Genomic DNA, 18425 nt, shown 5'->3' with positions numbered 1-18425 from the left:
AATACTAAACTCCATTAAAAATATAAACATTTCAGTAAACAAAGGCAATAGTAATTTTTTTAAAAAGTAAAGTTAGATAAATTGGGTAAATTTTTAGTTAGATAAAGACATACTGCACCCATATCCATCAAGTCCAGAGGACGTAAGTACATTAATTTGTAAGTTATACTCAAATGAGGTAATGTGAGGCATCAAGTGTCGAAATTCATAAGAAGATCCAAGAATGCTAGCAATCTGCCACTCAGACAAAAAACAAAAGTTCTTTAAAGGATTTGAAATTCTATTGGCTGAAAATTACATTCAGGAATCCAAGACAAAAACACTTCCTTCATTTTAACTGCATATTATTGAATAAACCCAATATTCTTGTGAAACTCAAAGAAAACATGTCTGGCCAGCAAAATATTTTCTTGCATGTTTGAGTTAGCATATTGTATTGCTATAATACTATTATAGTGGAAAAATATGTATACATATGGTCATCTTTTCATGAGAGGATGCCAGATAAACCTGGTCATCTTTTCATGACAAGAAGCCAGATAAACCTTGTCAGAGTGACCATCAAGGTTGTGGAGGTCACTCTGAAGGTTTTGGAAGTCACTTTGATATATTTATAACTATATAATGCCCAGTAGGGTTAAAAATCACTTCTATGCTGTGACAATCTTGTCAATGGTTATTTTGCTTGTATAACTGTACCAGAAAAGATATTAACCCTCCAAAAGTCGATGTTCAAAAGTGTTTTCGTGGCATAAAATTTTAAGTCATCTACATGGACAGGAGTGTAATATGTTAACAAAATTCCAAGGACAGATGAAAAACACATGCATGGACAGGACTGTAATCTGGCTAACAAGATTCCAAGGGCAGATGAAAAAAGATGGATGGACAGGAATGTAATCTGGCTAACAAAATTGCAAGGACATATGAAAATAAATGCAAGGACAGAACTGTAATCTGGATAACAAGATTCCAAGGACAGATGAAAAACAGATGGATGGACAGGAATGTAATTTGGCTAAATTGCAAGGACAGATGAAAAATAAATGCAAGGACAAAACTGTAATCTGGCTAACAAAAATCGCAAGGTCATACAAAATATATTCATGGATATGACTGTAATCTTGCTAACAAGATTCCAAGAACAGATGGTTGGACAGGACTGAACCAAATCAAGAAAAAATTCCTTTTGCTCCAAATAAATGAAACAAAATCAAGTTTTCTTTCATGACTTCACTAGCTTCACAACTTCAGGATATAAACAATCATACATGACTTTTGTTCATCAGATGTAATATTTATAAAACAAGATGAATTATAATACTATATGACATGTCTGCAAAGATTGAACCACACTGTTTAATATCATTAGGTGACACAGTCAGATGTTATATCACAGTATAACATATAGGCTTTTTGTAATGTGGCATAATGAGGTTAAAACATTTTAATGCCCCAGAACCCAAGACCCTTTGATTCCAAGTCCAACACTCTACCAAATGAGCCACCATGACATGCCAAAACAAATGCAGAAGGGGCAAACTTTACTATCCTTTGTTTATGTTCGTTACTATGTACATGTGTCTCTTCAAATTTTTTATTTATGTCACTTTGTTGGCAGTTCAATGTATTCCATAAAAAAAAATGCCTGCTACATTTTGTAATAAATGATAAAAACCAGAACTACTTACGTGTTTATAGTATTTATAAGGCAAACTAGAACACCTTCTCTCACATGCCACAACTTGTGTTGAAAAGCACCTGCCATTCTCTCAAAAACATACTGAAATGATAAAGATTACTGTTACAAACTTGCATACAGAAACTGGAACATATAAAAATGCACTACATCATTATCATCACTATTATCATGTCCTTGTCAGTATCGTTATTATCACTACCAATCATTATCAGTCATCATGGCCATTATCATGGTCATCATAATCACTGCTAATATCACCATGTGTCAATCTCCAATTGTCAGAAAACTTTCTGTCCAAAAACAAAACTGAATAAAAGAGTCTGCTTCAACATTTAAACAATAACCAAGTTTTATTGACCATGATGGTGAATCCCATAGACCGTGATGGTGAATCCCATAGACCATGATGGTGAATCCCACAGACCTGTGATGGTGCATCTCATAGACCTGTGGTTCCCAGCCCCCAGTTCGAGACCCAAATCAGGGTCATGAAAACATTCTGATTATGTGGAAACAGAGTAGTCAAGCTCAGAAAAAAAGAATTTTAGGGTCACAACCAAAAAAGGTTGGGAGTGACTGCCACAAAAAATGTACACATAGTACATACCTGTGGGGTGGATGCTGGCATCATCAGCTTCAGTAATAACTGCTGAGCCTGATCTCTAACCTGAAAGACAAAAGTTTTCAAAACAAGTTTGATCTATATGTAAATGTTATGCTCTAACTGACCAAATATCCAAATATTATAACTTAAATTAATAATAAAGATTTTTTATGCCAATATAATTCCAATTTTTATGAATGAAACGGATTTTCTGCAATATGATTGGATGTAAATGGTCACGTGATACTCATCTGGAATTTTTTACACATCAATAAATTCTGGGACTACTTTTGCTTTGTAATATAAATAAACATTGCAGACACGTCATTGTGAAACAATTGTTTCTTTTAAATTTTTTATTCAGCAAATAAATATAACTTATGCCCTTTTTATAATCTTTCCAATATTTTTTGACTGAAATATAGTTTACTATACAATTTAGCATTCGTCTGCTGTTGTTGTTGTTGTTGTGGGGTTTAATGCCATTTTTCAGCACACGATAGGCTATACATGGCGGCCAGTATTAATGGTGGAGGAAGAACCCGGGAAAACCCCAGAAAGAACCACCGACCCACGAGAAGCTACTGGCAAACTTTCTCACATACCCACATTGGCTGAATCCGAGACTTGAACTAGCGCAGACAGAGGTGAGATGGCAGTGATCCGTATCGGAGAGCGCTTTAGACCACTCGGCCACTCAGGGCCCCTGCATTCGTCTGCTAAATAGTTGAGCAAAATGGCCCATTATGGTGATCTTTCAATGCAATTTTCTGCAGTTTTTTTTAACAATTTGATGAAATGGAGTTAAAGGAAATAACAGCAGTGATTTAAGCAGTTGGAGATGGATTTAATGATATTGCAATGGTTGTTACAAGCACTGAAAACGAAACAGAACAGAGACCGACAAATGCCCTCACAGATCGCCCCATGACCTCCGTCACCCTAGCCATACACAACAACAATAATAATAGCGTGGGAACTTGGACAGTCGATTTTAAGGCAGCTCAGGGATATAAACCAAGATTCAAGAAATTATCTTAAGACTTAAAAGCATTTGAAATAAATCAATACTTGCAGGCTACTTTTTTTAAAAATTAATAATTTTGTTCGCTTATTTTCAAATGTGTGTGTGTGTGTGTTGGTGGCATAGTGTGAATATGACCACTTACACAAAAAAAAAACCTATTTATGAGACCAGTATTCAAAGACTAAATAAAGTTTCTAAATGGTAAAACTACAAGAAGAAGATAATCAGATTATTCGCATCAAATATCTTTGATGGATAGATCTTTAACATATATAATAACATAGTGCATACTTTGCTGACATGACAACAATATCATGATATCTCCAACAGTGTGACTAAATACCATTGAAAAATGTATACAATAGTCCACAAAGTGATTGTTTTGCTAAGTTAAATTATTCTGGATGTGTAGTCATTAATTTCAATGAAAAAGAAATTACATAACATTTTGCATTGCTATTCTTCTTCTCAAGAAATAAATCTTCTGTATAAATTTGAAAGACTTGAAATGTTGAAGGATATAATTACTAATGTCACCATATTATACACATAAATCCCAACCATAAGTATACAATATATGTACAAACTGCAGGACATGTCTTTATGTGCATTTAAAAATGATCTTGCCAAGTGTAAGAATTGTATTTTTCTACTTACTAACAGTTTTGTCTATTGAAATTATTGAATACAAATTTGACTTCAACACAATCAGACCAGATGAGCTGAGTGGCCACTTAAGAAGGTTTTACGCTGAGACCCAACCAAAATTTTATCACCCAGGGTCACAAAAATGCCAGCTGATCAGGCGCAAGAATATCACAATATTCCTTGTAAAATGTTTGTGCAGCCATAAACAGATACTTGAAGGACAATGGAAAAGATACTGACATTGTCAAAGACAAAGAATTCAAAAATGCTAATTCAATGTTAAATGCAAAACTGAAATTGGATTTAAATCAGGTATTTCAAGGCCAACCCAGCAGTACCAAGTAATTTCACTTGAAGAATTAGGAAAAAATCAATGCATTCCCCTTTAATTCAAAATATGGTATCTGCTGGCTATTCATTTTGTGACCAGAAGTATAGAATTTCACTATCAACTGACCCCAATTTCCTTAAAATCTGAAAATGATGAATCTGGCATGGAGTGCATTACTCTAAATCATGGAACGCTTTTTAAAAAACACCAAGATGGTGTTCATGCGAAGCTTGAAGAAACATCAGACAAAGAATGTATGCAACTGGCACAAACACTTGTCCAGTGAACTCTGTAAAAAATTTCCCTCAGAAATGTGACAAAGCAGCAAAGGCATTATTTACGCCATGCAGTAAAGAATCACTAAGATCTCCTAAATTCGTTGACAAATCGTATACTTGTGAAGCGGTCAAACCAAATCAATTTTCCTCATTCATACCAGACATCTGCAAGAATGCAGAAGTGCAATGCTATACTGGTCACTCCGTTCAACAGCAATTCAAGCTATGAGTGATGCTCGGTTTGGAACCAAAAATATTTTGTTTATGACAGACCACAAACATAAGGAGTCTCTAAAAACTTAGTCAAAGACTTAGCACTGAACAAAAACAACTAATTAATTCAGTTTTGGAAAATATGGCTAATGGTGGTCAAGCTTTATCTGTATCAGACCCTAACACCAACCCCCAACCCCTTTCACTTCAGATCAAAGTCAGCAAACATTGATAAACTCTCCAATCCGAAGTTCAAACACTCTCCTTCCAGCACTCCAACACTCAACTATGCAACCAAGCAAGACATATGGCTGATTTTGCGAGCACCTCTACATTTAACAACTGCACATTTAATTTCATATTAGATAACTGAAAGGGTCTTGTTAAGTATTAACGATGCTGAAAATGATATAAAATATTATTCCTGTATAAAATTTAATTATTACGTTTATTTTGGTAAGGGATAACATCATCATGTTCACATTTCCATACTGTTCATTGAAAAAATCCATAATGATTTAAGGTTTGCTTGGAAATTTCATTTATTACACTTGTTCTATCCCTATCAGTTGTTATTATGCAAGGTCATTGACATCTGACGTAGCAGATAGGACCGACTAAAATTAAACAAGAATGTTGTTATTTTTTTATATAAAAAGAAATGTGCTGACACTAAGGGTAGCCACTGCCTAATTTGTATAAGTTTCTGCATAAACATAAATGTGATAGTAGTCACGTATCGTTTCACATTAGATCATTCAACGGGTCTTGTTAAGTATTAACGCTGTTGAGAATAACATAAAATGTTATTCCTGTGTACAATTTATTTCAGTGTTACCTTTGTTTTAGTAAGGGATAGCATCATCTTGTTCATATTTCTATGTTGTTTATTGATAAAATCTATAATGATTTCAGGTTTGAATGGAAATTTAATTTAGCACACTTGTTCAATCCGTATCAGCTGTTATTATGAAAGGTCATGGTCATCTGATGTAGCAGATGGGACTGACTAAAAGTGAACAAGTATGTTGTTAATAAACGAAATGTGTTCAAACCACTGGTAGCCACTGCCTAAGATGTAAAGTACGAAAATTCTGAATAAACGCACTGTGACAGCAGTCAATCTGTTCTTGTTATTCTGTATAGGTTATGTATTATTGGGTGATGTGAAGCGGCAAATGAAAGGAAAGTACACTCTACTTAAATTTGACTGCATTATTGATGGAATATGTTGATTGACGATAGAAAGGACGAAATTGGAATTATAAGGATTAAATGATCATGGTTGGGTATTTATCAATGTGTAAATTTTACCTAAACACTCACAAAGTTAACATAAAGTCCTTCGGACTTTATTTACTTCAGACTTTATTTATTTTGTGAGTGATTAGGTAAAATTTACACAATTTCCTTCAGACACAGTTACCTTGACTTTTGACTGTGACTGGCATGATATTAGTGTTGGAACAATTTACGTTCCTTCAGACACAGCTACCTAGACTTCTGACAGTGAATGGCATGATAATAGTGTTGGAACAATTTAGATTCCTTCTGACACAGTTACCTTGACTTTTGACTGTGAATGGTATGATACTAGTGTTGGAACAATTTACGTTCCTTCAGACACAGCTACCTAGACTTTTGACAGTGAATGGCATGATAATAGTGTTGGAACAATTTAGATTCCTTCAGACACAGTTACCTTGACTTTTGACAGTGAATGGCATGATAATAGTGTTGGAACAATTTAGATTCCTTCAGACACAGCTACCTAGACTTTTGACAGTGAATGGCATGATAATAGTGTTGGAACAATTTAGATTCCTTCAGACACAGCTATCTAGACTTTTGACAGTGAATGGCATGATAATAGTGTTGGAACAATTTAGATTCCTTCAGACACAGCTATCTAGACTTTTGACAGTGAATGGCATGATAATAGTGTTGGAACAATTTAGATTCCTTCAGACACAGCTACCTAGACTTTTGACAGTGAATGGCATGATAATAGTGTTGGAACAATTTAGATTCCTTCAGTCACAGCTACCTTGACTTTTGACAGTGAATGGTATGATAATAGTGTAAGAACAATTTAGATTCCTTCAGTCACAGCTACCTTGACTTTTGACAGTGAATGGTATGATAATAGTGTAAGAACAATTTAGATTCCTTCAGACACAGCTACCTTGACTTTTGACAGTGAATGGCATGATAATAGTGTTGGAACAATTTAGATTCCTTCAGACACAGTTACCTTGACTTTTGACAGTGAATGGCATGATAATAGTGTAAGAACAATTTAGATTCCTTCAGACACAGTTACCTTGACTTTTGACAGTGAATAGCATGATAATAGTGTAAGAACAATTTAGATTCCTTCAGACACAGCTACCTAGACTTTTGACAGTGAATGGCATGATAATAGTGTTGGAACAATTTAGATTCCTTCAGACACAGCTATCTAGACTTTTGACAGTGAATGGCATGATAATAGTGTTGGAACAATTTAGATTCCTTCAGACACAGCTATCTAGACTTTTGACAGTGAATGGCATGATAATAGTGTTGGAACAATTTAGATTCCTTCAGACACAGCTACCTAGACTTTTGACAGTGAATGGCATGATAATAGTGTTGGAACAATTTAGATTCCTTCAGACACAGCTACCTAGACTTTTGACAGTGAATGGTATGATAATAGTGTAAGAACAATTTAGATTCCTTCAGTCACAGCTACCTTGACTTTTGACAGTGAATGGTATGATAATAGTGTAAGAACAATTTAGATTCCTTCAGACACAGTTACCTTGACTTTTGACAGTGAATAGCATGATAATAGTGTAAGAACAATTTAGATTCCTTCAGACACAGCTACCTTGACTTTTGACAGTGAATGGTATGATAATAGTGTAAGAACAATTTAGATTCCTTCAGTCACAGCTACCTTGACTTTTGACAGTGAATGGTATGATAATAGTGTAAGAACAATTTAGATTCCTTCAGACACAGCTACCTTGACTTTTGACCATTTGACTATGACATACTTTGATAACTATCAGTATAAGTAGTGAAGAATTCAAATTATTGTGAGGAAATTAAATTGGTAACAGAGAGATGTTGTTGTTGTTGTTGCTGTTGTAGGGTTTAACGCCATTTTTCAGCACATGATAGGCTGTACATGGTAGCCAGTATTAATGGTGGAGGAAGAACCCGGGAAAACCCCGGAAAGAACCACTGACCCACAAGAAGCTACTGGCAAGATTTCTCACATACCCACATTGGCTGAATCCGAGACTCAAACTCACGCAGACAGAGGTGAGATGGCAGTGATCCGTAACGGAGCACTTTAGACCACTCAGGACTCCAGTAACAGAGAGATAAATGGATGACAAACATCACAGCATATTATGCTCTGCCCTATAGTAGATACATAAAAGTGGTTACTAAAAGATATGGTGCCTACAAGTCAAACTCGTGCAGTACATCAATGTTGCTAGACTATATTACCTGAATCGGAGCACTTGCTCACAAAAATACTATGAAACACCTGTTTTTCAAGTCTTAAAACAATTTCTTTAACTCTGATGAATGGAAGCATGTGTGGTTTATATGCCATTGAAAAAGAAAAAAGCAGTGTTTCTCTTTACCCTCATCTGTGCTTCAGGGACCCCCACAATTGTAATCTGACCCCAGTTTTGATGTAAAAGTTTATTTTCTACTCAGTCTCACCCCCAATTCTGACACCATGGGGATTTTTTACTCTCAGTCTTTCACCTCTAGGGGATACACTGAGAAAGTATTTTATTTTTTATTATTACATCAGTATTAAGTTCTATGGGAAATGAACTGTTGAGATGATGCCTATAGGGCAGATGTAGTGTGTGCATCCATGACAAGTATGCATCTCTGCATTCCTTTCAGTGTCATTAGTTCGTTCATGGCAAATTACACCACAGTGGATCATTTCAAGACTTACGCAACAAATTCCCTTTCTTATATCATCGTGGATCTTTGCTATAGATTTCCTGTACGTTCTCTTATTAATGGACTCAACAGTAAATTTATGAATGTATTACCTTTTTTGATCACATAAAATCCAACAAATATTGCATGCTATGTTCCATGGTGTTTGATAAATTGCCTAATTTTCATCTAATTTACAATTCTCTGTGCCATGGTATTAGTTGGGGTGGAACAGTTACCTCCCTTAGACAATCTGTCTTAACTTGAAAATGGTACATGTATTTTTTAACTTTTTGATGCGAGTGTATAGCAGATGAACAGGGAACTGAGAAAAACATGAGACAAAGTATTACAGTTAATGCAGTTATTCATTTATCTACGTCTACAATATATGAACATGGTAAACATTTCTTGCAATGCAAATATTCCTATCACTTGTCAGCATAAAACAAGTCTATTAATATCACTGTATGTGTGCATAGAGTACTGCCCAAATCAGTGCAGTGCAAATGACATTATTTGAGAGTACAGTAGTAAAAAAAATGTGTGTGCAGAATTCATTTATACTGCACTCTACCAGTGGCATTTCATGTCATCAATAAAATGACTTTATCAAAAAGGTTACATATGATCATCACTTTCTCATGAATTTATCAAAAAACACCTGCTGAGGAGTCACATTCTTACTCTAAGTATACAACCAGTCAGGAAACACATGTACTCACAGTTACAAACAGCAATCAAAATTTGTCAAGATGCAATGTTATTATTGGGAAAGACGTTTCAAAACGCACATTAAATAAATGAATGAACATGTTTCTTATTGCAACAAAAGTAAAATTATAAAACTAATAAGATATTTTGTGTGCAAAAGTGATTAATTTTACCTTACAATCTGGATTGAGAAACACAATGAGGATAAGTTATATTTTTGCAAAACCTTTTGGTTAAAGAGGTACATAAAGCAAACTATATAAATTTGGTATTTTCCCCTGCATCTGTTGACAGCACACAGAGTAGAAACCTACTGCAGCTATGACATGTGTAACAAAAGTTCTGTTACACAACAAGTTTTCTTTTTTAAAAATGCATCTTTGTAATAAATAAGTTATTGTTTTTGTTTTGGATTTAATGCCATTTCTCAGCACAAGATAGGCTATACATGGCGGACAGTATAACTAGTGGAGGAAGAATCTGGGAAAATCCTAGTATGAACCATGACCAACTACTTGACCAAACCAGTAATCATATTTATATATAAGCTGCTGACAAAAAGAAATTTTTAAAAAAAATAGTCTGGATCTAAACAGTGAGTGTACAGATAGGCAAGCTCATCTCTATAGTGCCTTTCAGTTCAGGAGAAACAGTGTCCCATGTACATTTACATTTAATGAGCAAGTACTACACAGAGGCTGAACAACCCTGGATAGTACAGTATTATGTTTTATTTCATTGTCTGGGAATATGTTATCATATATGCCAACAACCACCCTCACCCCCGGAGAGGTATAAGCATAATTATTGCTATTATAAGTGGCAAAAAGGTGTAATTTGGGTGTAAAAAGTGTAATCTATATATTACATGCCAGAATTACAGCATGTCTGAAAAACAGACATTTTTATTACTAACCTAGTTCTGTAGCTGGTAAGAATTCTTGTTACAAAGGGAAAAATCCATATTGATTAGAACCAGAATACAAACTCAAAAATATACTCAAAAATTATTTATATTCAGCACTCACTTCAACTAGTCTACATGTACAACTTTGGTTGAATGATCATGAACTGCAATGATCATGGTGACATGCTCAGCATGCTGATTTACACTACTCTCATATTTTTCTTTAAAGTTTATAAAGCGGTGTTGATTTGTCCCTTTTTCTGATCTGACATGTTTTGAAGCTTGAAAAGATCCATCTGCTCTATTATTATCCATCACATAACATCAACAACTCACACTGTAAACTGAATCACTTAATATCTGATGCCATTTTCTTTAAAAATATAGACTGGTTCATCAACTAAAATATCAATAAATGAATCTGTAAGGCAAAGTTCACTTTTGAAGAAACTAGTCTGTTTTCTTGGGGTCAAACACAGGTGCTATAAATAGCAAATAAGTGATCTTATGCTATTCTTATGCAGCAGTTACCTTTTTAAGAATATTCTCAAATTTATATAAGTGAAATTAACAAGATGATAATTAAAACGACAAAACATCTTTTTATTGCTTTATTTTTATTTTATTTTTTAATGTAGCAGAAAGCGTAATCCTTATACAATTTAGAAGAAAATATAATTTGGTGGGGAAAAAAGCATAATGATTACACCAAAAGTGTAATGGGTGGCATGTACGTGTTCTATTCCTTATTTTAACAAATAATTAGTTCATGCAATTATGTAACATTCTTTTTCAGTAAAGATGCCAATGGGTACCCAGGTAATTGGTTATCCACCCGTTAATAATAACATGGGTAATAAAATGAACAACCAGATACCTGTTAAAAAAAAAAAGTATTCCAAGTTCTGATCAAGACAAATAATAACGATTACAGTTTGAGGCTCATGTCACGTGCACATTTATTCATCATCACAGAGGCTCGTATGGTTGCTTACAATTTACAATAATACAAGTGAGGACTCTTCTCTCCTTTCTCACACGACCTGTTTAAGAATCAACTCTGATATTTAAAGCTAAACTGTCCTAACTTTGTGCCAGTCCATGGTTCATGTACCGTTTTTCTCGCAACTTTAATGCGATTGTTTCAAGTTCCTGATGACATTAACTAGGTAAATACCTTTCATCGACAGCAACAGTAAGTACTGATTAAGAAATATTCGAACAAATAATATTTAAATACATACTACAATTCAAATAAAAGAAAGCACAATATAAATATCCAGCTGAACTAAGGCCATTTTTGCCTCAAGTCTGTGACTGTTAGCTGTTCAAGTATTTGTTTACTGGACTCTTTATTTATTAATGTGAAACCCAAGACATATTTACAAACATAATTTCTGGGCTTTACTTTTATTATTCGTTACTGTTACTGTAGACATGTAGACTAGTTAAAGTGAATGTTATGCATATATAATTGATCAATTTCTTCTGTGTCTATACTCATGTGTTAACTACTAATCAACATGGGTTTAGCCAATTTGTATAAAAAATTAACAGCAGATCAAGGTAAGTACAACAAAAAATGTACGTTAAATAAAATAAATATGTACGTTTTTCATAGTTTTCTGTAATTATGGCACGTTATACAGAGATTGCTCTTTTTATGATCCGTTTATATTTTCTGCCAATTAGTAATAAATTATGCTTATACCTCTCCTGGGGGTTAGTATGTGTGAACATACAACAAAGCAGTTCAGGTTCACATTTAATGCAATTTCCCTTGGATCATGTACCTCGGTAACTGATTGTCAGGACCGACGGGTACCCAGTAGAAATTTCCCAAAATTCTGACATCTCTAGGCTTCAGCATCTTCTTTCTTCTCATATGAATCCACCGATACTTATGTGCAATTTTTTTTCTTTTGTTTGTTTAAGCGCAGAATGTATGCCTTTTTCAGATACAGTAAATCTCTACATTATTAAACCTTTTATATTTTGTGAAGTACGTAGTTGTTTTCATGGTGGTTATTTTTGCTCAGAAATTTATCTATCATCTGTCACTATACACACATGTTAGCTGGCATCATCCACAAAATAAAAAGAGCACTGCACCATCTACTGTATCTCAGTTGACAGTTAAGTTAAATGTGATGTAGTGGAAGTCCAATATTACATAATTATATTTTTGTGACTTTCCAGCTGGACAAACAAAATTTGATTGTTCCACTGTGAGTCACTATCACCCCTGTTTTTGGCCAGTGATAAAAAAAAATCATGGACAAATTCATTTCCACCAAGAAAATGTTGATTTTCATTATATTTTTAAGCATATACTGATTCTGCAATATAAAGCCATATGCCTATTTGGTTGAAATCCAGCAAACCTTAGAAAAGTTATTATGCTGTGGAAATTGAATCAGAAAGAAGCAGTAATCAGGGGCTATATCTCTAATAAATGCTAATAGAGAAGATGGAAATCAAACACTTTTGAGGTGTCATCAATATATGTGACAACAATTCCTAATTAATCTTGCAGAAACAAAATTGCTGGCCTACAGATGGACAGACAGATTGGGCCCTGCAAACTTCATCAAGCCGGGACCTAACAATTACAAATGTACCGAGAGCTTCATCCATACCTGGTCTTTGGCATCTCCAAGACGATCTACCACCACAGTCAACACTGTAATGAAATTTGTATCAACATTTATTATATGTCAGAGGTAAACATTTGATCACACATTTATATATTAGATATATACAGATAATGTAATTTCTATGCCAGCTGGACGAACTGATGAACTGAAGACATGGTTCCCACGCTTTTGTAAATATAAATTTTCAGGTCTTTTCCAGGTTTCTTACAGGATGAAATTAATTTTTTCAACATATGACCATTATTGAATGGAATTAAAGAACTGTTTGGATATTAAAACATGCATTTTCCAAATCTGAAGATGTTTCTCTTTCAAGACTCTCCAAAACATACATGTCAGAAAAGATGATCATGTACAAAACCACAAAATGAGTCACATGAAACAAATTTGACTATATTCCCATAAATTCATATTTAAAGCCATTTCAATGTACAGAATACAAATTCCAACTATACTTTGCTGACCTGCATTATGTTGCTATACATGGAAACAAAAATAATGAGCATAAATTATTGTCTCCTTTCAAACCTTTAATTCCAAAGAATTCTAGAGCAATATGTGTGCATGTTATACAAAGTAAACATTTCTTATCACAGTATGAAAAAACCCCAATAAATGCAAAGTTTTAGAATCTTATCTTGTTACAAAAAAAGTTTAACCCTGAAATTATGTGTGCCAATAAAATTCCAAACAAGATTTTTCAACCAACCTAAATTCTATTAAGATGATTTGATTAAAAATTCCATCATTTAAAGACATTTACAAAGGAGTGATATAAATTTTCATTTAGATTTTGATTTCTTTAACATAGCTTTAACAATTTTTCAGTCATATCGCTATTATGTCTGCAGGGTCACAGTTTATAGTGATGTCGAGCACTGGGGTATCATTTCGCAGACATGTAGCATGATGTCCCACCCAGCCACATTATCCTGACACAAGGCCAACCAGTCCTAACACTAACTCTTAATGCTGAGTGCCATGCGAGGCAGCTGTTAGTACCATTTTTGTAAGTCTTTGGTATGACTCAGCTGGGGATTGAACCCACGACCGGACGCTCTAACCACCAGGCCATCGGAGCGGTTTTGAAATTTGTACAAAAGACCTTCAAAACTATATATTGTTGTATAAACAAGGACTGAATTTTCTGTAAAATCAACTTGTCTTCTTGTAGTTCAATAAACCAGTCCCCAAACATGGGCTCTTATCGTTTCCTAATATATAATAAAAGGGAGACAATTTCCCATTGCTCCTGCATTCTGTTTAAGATCTGCTAACCAATACTTCAAACCACATGTCACTGTAAAATAGTTTCGCACCACAGTTCAGCTCAGAGATTCAAAATTTTTCAAATCCAGGTTTCCGCCGAATATTCCAACCCCATTTTTCACATTTGGACTTTTAGATGGAGTGTGGGTTCAGAGCAATTACATATAAAAAATTGGGAATCTGCTGCCATCGTAAGATAGCTTACCAGTGGGCCTAGCAAATTTAAGTGAGGTTATATTGACTTGTACCTGCATGATATCGTTAGGAAAAATATTTATTTTCTCAAAAATGGCAAGTATTATAATAGTTATGTCTTTAATCTGCTGACAGGCTAGACAAAACTCAGCATAGATGAAACCTGCATTAATAGTCACATTACATCACAAATCTCAAACAAAGACATCGGAAACCCAATAGTCCTGTGATATCAACAACAAACTCCTTTGTAATGTTGTTGTACAAAATTTTAATTATACTAAATGAAAGTCTGATACCTTTTGTAAAAACCAGAAAGAACATATAATTCTTAACATATTTATTTCTTGAACAACTACAAGAAACTTGGCCAGTCTGATTCATCAAGCAGAGTAGTCTGGTTCCCTGCTTTGTATGCTCCATACGTGAGAGAGCACATGTCAACTTGGTAGTCACAACAAAACTTCTAAGTTGGTCTTGGAAAAAATATAGAAAATATTGTGCTCTTTCGTTTTTTCTAATTTTTTTTATACAACCAGTATAAGACCTTAGTTTAATATTTTTCTTCTACAATATTTGAAAATGACGGTTGTGAGATTCTGTGTGCTCGTGGGACATCCTATTGAAATCGCTATACGAAGTCTGACTATACATCCCCATTTCTTTGTACCCCCCTGCCAATTTCAATAACAAAAACGTTTAATGTGATAAAAAGTGCACAGAACTTTAGTTGTGCACACACCCTTTGCTGAAAGTGGACATGTCCAGGAACTGGAAATGAATCTCAAGCATGTCCGTCTACTATGCTGAAAACTTCTTTTAAGCATAAAACGCACAGATAATGACGGTGTTAGGACCACTCTACTCAGTCTGGTTAGAAATTATAAATCAGTGAATGAATTGACTTGCACTTTTTATCACATTAAAGGTTTCCATTATTGAAATCGGTGGGGAGGTAAAAAAAAAAACGGGTTGGTATAGTCAGACTATACATCCAAATCTAACAACCTTGGACAATTTTATTTGTGATTATGGAAAGAAATTAAAAAGTTTGCGTTTATTTCAATTTTCAAAGACTTTTAAAGACCTCAGGGTAATATGCTCGATTTTCCCAAACTTTCAAGGCCTTGAAAATGCTACCTCATTTTCCCCAAACTATCAAAGTCCTTCAAAGACCATACAATCACTGCTGTACAATAAACAGAATTAAAATGTTAATCAATCAATATACAGTTATTCTCAGATGATAAATACAGGTGGTCTACCTATAAAATTGTTGAAAAACTGGGACTGGGTGCTGCACGAATGCATATGGTTATTTTCCAAATGTTGTCAAAGTTAGTAACTAGCTTAAAATTATGCTTGGTCTTATTACTTGAATATTGACAGCATCCTACAAATCTCACAATTTAGACTACTGAATACTTACAGTTGTTGATATGTGGTTTGAAATCCTCTCCCATACGATCCACCAGTAAACATAGCACCTCCAGGCCATTGATGGAAATCTGAAACAAAATAAAGAAATTCTAAACTGGAAAATGATGTTAAATACATGAAACATCCCTGACTGATTTACTGTACCAGAAAATTATTTAAAAGATATAGTAGTGATTCATAACATACATATAAAATACATCAAAATATTTTATTCTCAAAACCTTTAACTCGAGTGCAATGGTTATGCTCCACAGCTTTCACAAAATTTCACCAACTTGTTGTTGTTGTAGGGTTTAACGCCATTTTTCAGCAGACGATAGGCTATACATGGCGGCCAGTATTAATGATGGAGGAAGAACCCGGGAAAACACCAGAAAGAACCACCGACCCACGAGAAGCTACTGGCAAGCTTTCTCACATACCCACATTGGCTAAATCCGAGCTCGAACCCACGCAGACAGAGGTGAGATGGCAGTGATCCGTAACGGATAGCGCTTTAGACCACTCGGGGCCCCTTCACCAACTTGTAATTCATCTGCTTGTGTAGTGCTCAAAGAATTTTTTTTCAGACACTGGCCCCGGGCTGGTGACTTTAAAAAAAAATCATAAGCCCTGACTCCAATTTCTACATGACCAAAATTACCCTATTTTTGTTTTTACTATTATTTGTCGCACAATGTTGCAACTGCTGTACTTCAAAATATGAAAGGATAAAAACAAAATCAATTTGAACTGAACATATTTCACATAAAACGTTTTCCTCCAGGTCATGAGGTCAGCCATTGTCTAATTGCTCATTCGATGTCCTCCATACTCAGTGGCAGATCTGCCAACACCATCTAAGTAAGGCAGCTGATTTTTTCCCATAAGACTGACCGGTTTTCAGTAAAGTGAAAAAAATATCAATAACTGCTATTTAAAGCTGGAAAACATAATTAAAAGTTTGGCGCAGTGACGATAACATTATGTTCAACTGAAAAGTTTGTAAAGTAAGCGTAGACCTTACTTACCACTAGTACAGTTGCATAAACTTTAGTTCCAAACCCTATGCAACTCAATGGCATGTTGCTATTCTCAACTTGATGTAATTCTTGGAAATTCTTTTTCCATTTCATATGACAACAGTAATCATATATCCCACCACAAGATGTACTCAAATTGGCACGTGATGTCCAGTAAACACAACTGTGTCCTTTCCATCTTTTACTCATAAGAATCTGAATATTCCTTTTTATTCTTCTGTGTTGATTATTAACACTTTCTAGAGGCTTATTTTCCATTTTGCCTTAAACCTGTATCACTTTCGGGACACCATGTTTAAAAAAAATTACATAATCAAGAGTTTGATCATACAGACACTTCACATGAACAAACAGGTACAGTTTAAAGCATCTGGGGTGCTGCTGTAAAGTTAGTCTGGTTCCCTACCTAGTTTCACTAATTCTAATATGAAATCTGGATCCAAATAAAACATAGAATAAGATGAATCAATTATCAGGATTTTTTTGGAGACGATCATTCTTCCATAGTTTTTGCTTATATGCCACAAGTCTGAATTTTAAGGGTAATTTTCGTAAAATCATAAGAGTTGGCAGGTCTGGAGTGTATCAAGAGTGTTTATGTTCAATAACATCTGATGTGTGTCTTGCTTCATATAGCTTTTCTTTAAACTATATGCTGCTCATAGGTGCTGCTTAATATGTTGATAGAGTGTGGCATAACACTAATGTAAGCATGAGCATTGGAGAGGTCAATTATTATTCATTAAACTTTAATGTTTAACATCTTGAACAAAGCAACAGCACTTAAACAAGACCATTTAATAAAATCTAAATACTTACTCAAGTCATAACCACATCTGATCCCTATATTAATTACAATACCTCAAAAACCATCTGCATTTGGCCTAAACTGTCCAGATTATGCCAATAAAGAAATCAATTAACAGTTGATTCTGTATACATGCCAGCCTTAATCCCATTACTCAGCCATCATTGCATTGGTTGCAATGATTTCTGGAATAGTTCCAGTACATGCAAGACTGGTTCTGCTGGTTTTTGTACTGGACATAAATAACCAAAATGGTATTTTGTCTTGCCTCAAGTAGAATCACATGTGTGTTAAAGCCTGTCCCCATTCATAGGTCACATGCTTCGCTTTCTACACAGAGTTTCCAGCTATTCATAGAAGTATGATAAGTAGATAATCTTCATAAGCATAAGAGGTATATATGGGAATAGATATTAATAATTTAATAGTCTTTCAACATCTTGTGATCGAAGTTTTCTCTGGCAAATTTGACAACCCCAATAGGCACTAGATACCTAGAGCATCTGGTTCTTACAGAATGTTTAAGCAAAGCTGTTTTATGCTGAACATAAGCTTTCCAGGATTTTTCTTTGAATAATATAAAATCCCACAGGTAAAATGTAAGAATTCATTTTTTATTTTAGAAATTCAACCCCATGCAAAATACT

At 34.5% G+C, this 18425-nt stretch overlaps 1 protein-coding gene across 1 annotated transcript in view; it reads right to left on the bottom strand.

Moving 5' to 3' along the window:
* Positions 1-18425, bottom strand: part of LOC149791597 (CLIP-associating protein 1-A-like) — a 131667-nt gene that overhangs the window by 89766 nt on the left and 23476 nt on the right. Inside the window, exons 3-6 of the mRNA XM_089969457.1 lie at positions 15938-16016; positions 13027-13070; positions 2310-2369; positions 1692-1783 (exon numbers count right to left, since the gene is read on the bottom strand). Of these exons, the coding sequence (XP_089825583.1) occupies positions 1692-1783; positions 2310-2369; positions 13027-13070; positions 15938-16016 (275 nt within the window). The remainder of the gene's footprint in view (positions 1-1691; positions 1784-2309; positions 2370-13026; positions 13071-15937; positions 16017-18425) is intronic.

The sequence above is a fragment of the Sinohyriopsis cumingii genome, chromosome 9 (genome assembly GCF_028554795.1).
Source record: "Sinohyriopsis cumingii isolate HCF-2022 chromosome 9, ASM2855479v2, whole genome shotgun sequence".
Lineage (NCBI taxonomy): Eukaryota > Metazoa > Mollusca > Bivalvia > Unionida > Unionidae > Sinohyriopsis > Sinohyriopsis cumingii.
This window is presented reverse-complemented; position numbering and strand designations above follow the sequence as displayed.